Source organism: Trachymyrmex cornetzi, unplaced genomic scaffold, assembly GCF_001594075.2.
Source record: "Trachymyrmex cornetzi isolate Tcor2-1 unplaced genomic scaffold, Tcor1.1 scaffold361, whole genome shotgun sequence".
Lineage (NCBI taxonomy): Eukaryota > Metazoa > Arthropoda > Insecta > Hymenoptera > Formicidae > Trachymyrmex > Trachymyrmex cornetzi.
Window position 1 is genome coordinate 1,340,212 of NW_017298332.1, and position 9,427 is coordinate 1,349,638.

Sequence of the window (9,427 nt, forward strand, 5' to 3'; positions counted from 1 at the left end):
GAGAAATGGTCGGCCATGATATTGAGTGTGCGGCGCGGGCAATTTGAATACTAATATATATATATATACTCGTAAGGAATATCATGTAGGCATCAAAGTGTTCTAAACGTTAGAATGTTGTGAGTTGTGACGATCGCGCTGTATGGAAATATGCTTAAAATAAGATTAAATTAATTGGTAAAAATAATAAATAAGTAAATATTGAACTAAAATTATCTAATTAAAGGAAAATAAGTACAATAATATTGATGAAGATTACGAAATATAATAAGAAAGGATAATTCAAATTTCACATTTCTGTTTTAGTCACATAAATTAATATCAGTTATTGCCAGTATGTATACAATTGGTTAAAATACAAATAGTAAATATTAAAAATGTATAATTTTGAAACGTTATATATATATATATCGATTTCAAATGCATCTTTCATTAATTTATCCTATATGTTTTAATTTTCTTCTTTTTTTATTAGATTCAAAATTAAGACGGGTGCGAATTATGTAATCTCTGAAACAGAATAATAAATATTTACAATATTCGTATAGGCGCACGCACGCACACACGCACACATAAATACACATGTGTACGTAAATTTTTTAATTATAAAAGACAGTGAAATTATAAATCATATGAAATAAATAATTAAATATAGTATATTATATTTTATATATTTCTCTTTTTATTATTTTAAAATCATTACAGAATTGTGTAATTGCACAATATATACCACATTCACAATATACATTTATGACATATATATGTTATTAAATTTTACATTAATGTAATAACGTTGTAAGAAAACTAAATTGGAATAAAATCATAGATAAATATAGAACAAAATCAAATAGAAAGTTATAAGAACCTTTGGTTTTTTAAACCGTAGCAAATACGCGCAACAGAAAAAAATTTATCTAGCAGTGCGAATAAAGCATCGATGTCTTCTTCCCGATCTTTTTAGCATGTTAATTCCAAAGCAGTTTTTTGCTTTTTATATTGATGTATTTTTCGATGGCGATGGGCCTTTCTTGGAGAATTAGCAGATAAAAACAATGACGTTTGTACTCCTATTGAAGATGATGTTGATCAATAATGATGTTGACACTGATATTTCTCTGTCTAACAATGTCCCTTTTATTTCTTTTTGAGTTGTATCTTTTTTTAAAAATAAAGTATTTTAATACCCATAGGTATTTTATTATTTTAAACAATAAAAAGTAAAACTTTTGTAAAACAAAATAATATTAAATGTACAGATAAGATTGTACACCTGAAAAATCAATAATATCTATGTCTGTTATAACACCTTCTTTAGGCCTTATATCTACAATACTTATATTTTATTTTTCTGTACTTTCTTCTTTGTCTAAAAAACCAAAAATTATTTCAAATATCTAAATTTTTTATATACGAAGCTAATAATCTTTTTTGGTTCACCAAATGTGGACACAGGTTATGGTTTTGTAGTGGGAATCTGATTGAGTTTGCTGCCAATTTGACCGCAAACTGTTAGCATTTTACTGTCAGGATAGTTATAAAAATTGATGCACAGTCGAAAATTCTCGTATTCTATTGTACGATTGATCAATTCTTACAACTACATTCACGTACAACTACGTTTTATGCAATTGTATCGGATTATATTTATTATTTACTTTAAAAAGAACACAATTAATCTGATTTTTCATATCTAAATATAAAAATAAGAAAAATGTACACTATAAGATAACATTACCTTCTTATATCTTTCGGAAATCTAAATAGTGTTTCCTTTCGCCTCCGTTCAGTACTTGTACTTTCACAATTTTTAATCGCACATGAATATCCGTTTCTGTTCCTCATATTTTATGTATAAATTGTAAATATAAATTATAAATTATTTGTCTCTCGGGGGGGGGGGGGGCAAATATAATCTTATTCACAATCGTTTATATTTAGGTTCTAAATCCGGTATTTTAATAATTTTATCACAGATCTGTCGAACAAAAATCGTAATTTATTTATAAAGATTATTATCTTTAATTTATCAAAGTTCTAAGTTACTGTACAAATACCGCTGTACGCCGAATTATTCTTCATGCTGACGACCTGTCGACCCGTGTCGTGCCTGTGTTCCACGAGACGAGAATCCCTATAAGCCGCCATATTATTGAGTGTGCATTTCCGTCATGCGCGAGTGACAATCATTTCACGGATTTTAGCCGAAGTGAATCTACTTATACTTATACTGTGGCCGGAATCGGCCCGAAATGTGCAAATCTTGACGAGCACTGGTTTATACATTTAGATCCGTGAGGAACTATTAAGAGCAAGAATCAATCATATTAAAGAATTTTACAACAGTTGCACATCTATTTTTTTCTACTGAACACAGTCATTACCTTTAATTTATAGACATATTGCGACAATGTAATATCGGGAGCATCGTAACGTTTGACATCGTTGTGCCCGAATTAGGAAAAGATAGAAGCGCACTCACCAATAACCGTTTCCACGACAAATGAGCTGCCACATCAGGCAATGCTGGAACAAACGCGCCCGGCCGCAACGAGAGTTCATCTGGATCGCCCTTATCGATCCGGCGCTTTAAATAAAGAAACTTTTGACTTTTGCTTGCTTGAGAGGATCGGTTGGCTCGCCGCGCGCGCGCGCGCGCGTGCGCGCACTCGCATGAAGTCGAAAATAGACGCGATGATACGCGACGTCGATAGCCTATTTTCGAACGGCCGCTCGGCATGAGCCTCATCCCCCGGATAGCAGGATCGTGACTTCGCACACGCGTTACGACTGAAGAAGCAACCGTCCGGCGCGAGATCACTTCCGTTGCCGGCACGCGACATTTTGACACACGAAACGCATCCACTCGAGTCAGTACGCGACGCGAGTTTGACTAACACGGAAGCTGACTCACGTATACAATTCGAAACGACACGCGGCGATCGTCGGTGAGGACTCAACGCGAAAAGGGGCGAGAACTTTTTACGCGGCTCCGCGATTCGGGTCAACACGTGGTGCCATTACGGAAATCGTTTTGCGTAAGTTGTGAAAATTCAAAACTGCGAAAGTTGACAACGTCAAAGCGATTGGCGAGAACGACTTCGCGCGGTAAGAAATATATTCAGGGCACTCGAGACTCGATCGATTGTCGCGCAGGTGTGGCGCCGCATTCAAAAATACAAAAGCGTTAACTTATATATATCTTTTGAAATTTATATTAAAATCCTTTGACTTTTATTTTATTTAATTCGTTATCATTATACAATGGCAACGTTTCCTGGCTACTCTTTTACGACGTATTGCCTGATTATAATTATAGAGTTTTATTTAATTATTTACTGTAAATTAAGAAGACACATATAGACAATTAATTAATAATAGTCAATTAATCATCTACTTCGTAGTAACAACTATTAAAATAATAAACTGGACACTTATTATAATGAAATAAATAGAAATGGATTCCAGTTGGAAATAAGTAAAGTTACACGACATCGATTTTGTATATATTTCATATTTTATTTTATATACATATAAAAAAAATATATATATATTTAATCTTTTTCAACTGTTTAAATATCGCAAACGTACGTTTCTCGGACACCTCCCTATAGGCGCATAATATTATTTAATATTTTAAATATATTCTTAGAATATTAAATGTACATTTAATATTCTAAGAATATGTTTAAAATATTAAATTATATTATGTGCCTATAGGGATATATTATGTATATATATTTACATTTTCCGGTATTATCGCTTTGATAAAATAATCCTCAGGACACAATTAACTGACACAATGAAAATTTCCTCGTGCTATCACCGCGTCATGCGTAATGGAAAGTAATCGATAATTTCCGTGATAGTCACCGAACTGACTGAACGTCAGTGAACAACGAACGTCAGTCGACACTCGATCGGCGAAGCGCCGTGCGGCGCCTGTTGAAGATCGCACTGACGTGACGTGACAAGGTTATGCGTTCACGTTGCTTATAAACATTGTAGGCGCGTTATTTTCACTCGTTCTACCGCTCCATTGGAAGCTGGAAGACGCGTGATGGCCGGTCAACTACTTGCTCCTCTGCTCTTCGTCGTCGCTCTTGCTGCATCGCTGCCAACCTTGAGCGACACCGCCTCAGCGCACATCCACACACATCAACATAACAAAGCCGATAACAATGAAAGGACGGAGGATGGTGCCTTCAGCCCTCGCGATGCCGATCACTATACGGAGGGCGAACACCATGAAGAGTTTGACCATGAAGCCATTCTAGGTGTGAACGAGATGATTGGACTTACTAGATTTTCGAGACTAACATTTGGAGCTCCTTTGACGTCCTTGTGAATCTTTTATACTTGCTTCGGTTTTGTGTTTATGAATAATAATTGTAAATTCATATCTTCCATGTATCACTTTATCTTGTTGAAGACTGAAAGCTCCTTTCCTGAAAATTAGATCTTTTGCCAACAAAGAAAAATAAAAGAAATACTATCTAATTTGTTTAGGTAAATACTTATCATCTTGAATATTTTATTTCCTGTATATAGGGAGTGTAAAGGAAGCAGAAGAGTTCGATAGACTTCCAATACAAGAATCAAAGAGAAGATTAGGAATTTTACTGACCAAAATGGATCTGAATAATGACAAGTATATAGAGAGAAATGAATTGAAAGCTTGGATCTTGCGTTCGTTCAGGTAGTATCAACTTGTTGAATATCATGTTTGTCTGTTCAAGGACTTAAAGAATTTAGGTTAATTAAACCGTTTTGTAAACAGCACACTGTCTGCAGAAGAATCCGAGGATCGCTTGGACGATGCTGATACGAATGAAGATGGTAAAGTGACTTGGGAAGAAATTTTACAAGATACTTATGGCAACGATCCTGAAGACCTGGCTCTTGATGATAAGTTAATCCAAGATGACAAGCAGACATTCGAGGCTGCAGATATAAACAAAGATGGTTATTTAGATACAGAAGAATTCAAGGCTTATACACATCCTGAGGAGACACCTAGAATGTTTCCACTTTTGTTGAAGCAAGCCTTGACTGACAAAGATACAGATGGAGATGGATACATTAATTTCCAGGAGTTTATTGGTGACAGAGCCAAATCAAAAGACAAGGAATGGTTGTTAACTGAAAAAGATAAATTTGATTATGAACATGACAAGGATGGGGATGGTAGACTTGATTCGGATGAAATTCTTTCGTGGCTTGTACCAAGCAATGAGTGAGTATACTATAAAACATGTGATGTTATACTCACTATATATATATATATATATATATATATATATATATGTGATAAAATTTCATTACATGAAAATCTTTATTGAACATGCATCTTTATTGAAATTGTATTAAAACATTTCATTAAAATTTCATTATTTCAATAATCTCAAATGATTATAAATCTAATTTATAATATAATTTTTCTCTTATATCTATAATGATAAACATTTCCTTCTCTTTACATTTGTCTCTTTACATTTTTAGATATCCATATTTATGCATATCTAAATTTATAATGACAATTATATGTTTTATTTTAATGTGACAATATTCTAACACAATTTTATTTTATCAGATTATCTAATACTAGTTTTATTGAATTTCTAAATATTCTTCTTAAAAAATTTAAGCAATTTTTGTATTGCAAATTTTATTTTGCTGATATACGTGATATCACTTTTTTATATCTTTTTGTTGACGCTTGTTTCAGAGAAATAGCAAATGATGAAGTGGATCATCTGTTCGTGGGTTCGGATGACGATCACGATAATAGATTATCCTTTAATGAGATCTTGGATCATCATGATGCTTTCGTAGGTAGCGAAGCGACAGATTATGGTGATCATTTGCAAGAAATTGATCGTTTTAATGACGAACTTTGAGAATCAACGATTAGTTGAATTAATATTTTTTAAAATACTGTGTTATCTTTCATAATACTCATATCAGTATGATGTGTATATATATATAATTGAAAATATTTTTAATATACTGCTCAAGAGACAATAGCACAAGACTATTCCTTTAAAAAATTCTATATATAAATCTAAACGTCAGTGTTCAAAAAAATAAAAATACTATGTTTAATACAATTATACGTGTAGTAACACGTTTATTAAACATTAAAATCATAAAATTGATTGAGAAAAAAATATTCAAAATCTACTAAATTTACTAAATCACGTATAAATTCATAAGAAAAAATTTTCCATTAATCATTTTGAGCAGTATATTTATCAATATTTTTTTCTATCTCCCTGTTAGCCTTTATCTGTTTCATCAATTTATTTATACAGTCATTAGAACAAATTTTTATTGATAATAAGTCACACACACTAGATTAATGAAATTTGCACATCTTGTACATTTACGACGATTCGTAGTATAACGCTACACAAACTATCGTCTTCCACTTTTTACCAAACTTGAGTGCCATAATAGGGAATGCGAAGAAGAAAAATATATTGAGGCAACAAAAAGTCTCATATTTCTGTAATTACATATAGTGCGCCATTAAGTTTAAATTCCATCAATATTGTTACACTGTACATAGTAGTGCATATGCACACACAAATATATATATATATATACATATATGTGTGTGTGCCTGCTTGTGTGTGTATGTTACGTATTGTATGTAAAGCACAATTTTTTTTTAATTTTACGACAAATTATGAATTTTTGTAGATAATATTAAACGAGTGTGTGCGTTATCCATATAAAACACATTTTCGACAAATAATATATTCATTGATTTGTAATAAAATATTTTAACAATTTCATACATTATTTTTACTTCCTAAAAAATTTCAATACATTATAGAATGTCTTCAGATATGAAATTGTACACTTTCGACTTTATTTTAAACATTTGTAGTTTATGTTATATAAAGAAAATTTTATTAATTTATATATAATTATTGGTCATATTACAATTAAGAATATTGTGGCTGTACAATATCAGCTAAAAAAATATCAGTCAAGAAATTTTGTTATAATGTCCTGAAATCAATTAATAAAGAACAACAAATTATTTGGTTTTGAATGGTTTATGCAGCGCATTTACCATATTTTGCAGCAATTTTAGGTAAATAACTTAAATAAATATTCAAATAAACCTTTACACGAATAGTTATTAAAATATGTATTTTATTAGTATATGTATATAAAATTTTGATGATACTACTTTATCATAAAATTTGCAAATAAGTACTGCAAAACATGATTTTACGTAAAAATTAAGAAAAAAACAAAAAATTAAGTAACTTAAATCTTTTAAACTTTTAAAATAAAATAAGAGAATTGTACTTAAATTTTATACACATACTCAGACGTAATAATAGAACAATCTATGAAATGTTTATGTTTATGATAATGCTTTCTGTTGTGATGTATCATTAATTTCATTTTTTAAATTATTATTTCCAATCCAATTTTGCAAAGTGTTTGCAGATGGTAATGGCATTTTCTTGACATTTCTTAAGTATTTGTAAGCTTTAGGACTTAATGATCTTAGATATATTGCAGATTCTATATCTTCGGATGACCATCGTATGCGGTTGTTAGTCGACATTAACTTTGCAATTTGGCCTGGTGTAAATATTTTCTTTAAAACTTCGATGGGTATTGCATTGGCTTGCTTCTTCCTGTCTATTGTTATTTTAATTATTTCTGTTCGTAATTGTGTTATTCCTGCATGCAACTTTATGACTTCCATACTCAATTGTTCATTTTGTTGTTCCAATATTTCTTTTTCTTTCAACACTTCTAGCTTTTCTTCTTCTAATTTTCGGACTTGCATTAATAACGTTTTCATTGATCCGTTTCTTATCAAAACATCATGATTATTAACTTTTCCAAGTCTATAAAAGAAAACGATTTGATTTATAAAAAGATATATGTATATAAATAAATAACATAATAGTGGAAAGCTTAAATAAATTATATGTTGTGGACAAACATGTACTACATACATCTCTATATTTGTTGTGTCATTTATCAAATCCTTATGTTGCACAGTTTCTTCTATAATATAGTTAACTTTTTTAATATTATTAATATTATTTACAATATTAATATTTTGTACATTTTTTGCAGTTTCTGCTTTTACATGTTGCACAATTTCTTTATGCGCCTGTAAACGATGCTTCTCTTGTATATAACCAATAAGTTCTGTGTATGTTGGTACTCCAGTCCTTATTCTTAAAAATATGAAGAGGTGTTTTATTTCTACAGCATAAAAATTGCAATTTATATAGAAAATACTTACGGTACATTTCTTTCTTTATTTCTCTTCATATTTTCTTTACTCTCTAGTATTCTCCTCTTCTTTTCTAATATTAACATTTTTGTTGGAATAGAATCTTTTTTTAATCGTTGCATTTCTCTGGCTAGCACATTTTTCGATCTTGGTTTTGTCCATACCATTGTGAAGCAATCAGTATCAAAATGATTACTACATATTGCTACAATTGTAATATATTTATTTTAATACATACAGTTAATACATATAGTTAATATATGTATACATTCATAATATATTTTACTCAACAAAAAATTAAAAAAACAAAATTGATGCTCAAAGTTTGTACTCTAATATGTTCTTAAACAAAATTAAAAAATTCTTTACATATCAAGTATATATATATATATATATATATACGTATATATGTAAACTAAAAAAATGTATTAAATTATATCAACTTTACCTGTATAAGGTTTGATATCTAATTCCGTTCTTTGACTGGCCTTGAGCCATTGCTGACGAATAATGGCTTCTTTTGGAAATCGAAAAAATTTCACATTCTTTGTCTTATTATGTGACGTACGACTAGTGCAATGTTTTATACAACACACTGGCATAGTTTCTGCAATATACAATAATGTATAGACATTACTTAAAGGAGTACTAGAGTGATGAAATTATTGACACATTACAAATCGATTGAAATCTCTGAATTGACTGAACGGAATAAAAAACCCTTTTACAGGATTGAAGCAGACGCAAAATTAGAAGATTTACAAAATCGGAACGTATACATAGCGCTGTATCGAATCAAAAGGACAAAAATCTTAACCTCTAAAGTCTCCAACTTCAACGCTTAATAACTCGATTCACGAGGCTGACCGCCGCGTTTTTTATCAGATTCTTTCATTTTGAGTGAAAATGCGTCGAATGAGTATATTTTTGTTAAGATTTTAAGTGGAGAGAACTATTCTAAATATTACCGAAAATGTAAATAAATATGGGCTCGATAAAGCGAAAAAAAGTTAAAAACTTAAAGGTGCGATTTCACGTTGACGCTAGACGCTCATTTTCAGCGTCAAAACAGGTCACGTGATCAAAATTGACGCTTGGTATTCGTCAATTTTGATCATGTGACCTGTTTTGACGCTGAAAATGAGCGTCGAG

At 30.8% G+C, this 9,427-nt stretch overlaps 2 protein-coding genes across 2 annotated transcripts; one reads left to right on the forward strand and one right to left on the reverse strand.

Annotated features, from left to right (window-relative positions):
* The first annotated feature begins 2,885 nt into the window (after nucleotides 1-2,885).
* On the forward strand, nucleotides 2,886-5,923 carry LOC108763499 (reticulocalbin-2). The gene is made up of 5 exons (XM_018511178.1): nucleotides 2,886-3,035; nucleotides 4,006-4,274; nucleotides 4,549-4,696; nucleotides 4,778-5,233; nucleotides 5,726-5,923. Exons 2-5 carry the CDS (start codon nucleotides 4,058-4,060, stop codon nucleotides 5,895-5,897), a joined length of 993 nt encoding a protein of 330 aa, XP_018366680.1. The 5' UTR covers nucleotides 2,886-3,035; nucleotides 4,006-4,057; the 3' UTR covers nucleotides 5,898-5,923.
* A 1,458-nt stretch (nucleotides 5,924-7,381) lies between these two features.
* On the reverse strand, nucleotides 7,382-9,010 carry LOC108763457 (THAP domain-containing protein 1-like). The gene is made up of 4 exons (XM_018511098.1): nucleotides 8,724-9,010; nucleotides 8,285-8,480; nucleotides 7,989-8,216; nucleotides 7,382-7,877 (listed from the first exon to the last, which is right to left on the reverse strand). Exons 1-4 carry the CDS (start codon nucleotides 8,875-8,877, stop codon nucleotides 7,382-7,384), a joined length of 1,074 nt encoding a protein of 357 aa, XP_018366600.1. The 5' UTR covers nucleotides 8,878-9,010.
* Nucleotides 9,011-9,427: the final 417 nt, after the last annotated feature.

Coding starts and splice junctions, on each gene's coding strand:
- LOC108763499 (XM_018511178.1), top strand. CDS start 4,058: ATGGCCGGTCAACTACTTGCTCCTCTGCTCTTCGTCGTCGCTCTTGCT. Junction 4,697..4,777: donor TGGATCTTGCGTTCGTTCAG/GTAGTATCAACT, acceptor TTTTGTAAACAG/CACACTGTCTGCAGAAGAAT. Junction 5,234..5,725: donor TGGCTTGTACCAAGCAATGA/GTGAGTATACTA, acceptor CGCTTGTTTCAG/AGAAATAGCAAATGATGAAG.
- LOC108763457 (XM_018511098.1), bottom strand. CDS start 8,877: ATGCCAGTGTGTTGTATAAAACATTGCACTAGTCGTACGTCACATAAT. Junction 8,481..8,723: donor AGATATCAAACCTTATACAG/GTAAAGTTGATA, acceptor TTACAATTGTAG/CAATATGTAGTAATCATTTT. Junction 7,878..7,988: donor GACACAACAAATATAGAGAT/GTATGTAGTACA, acceptor TTTCTTTTATAG/ACTTGGAAAAGTTAATAATC.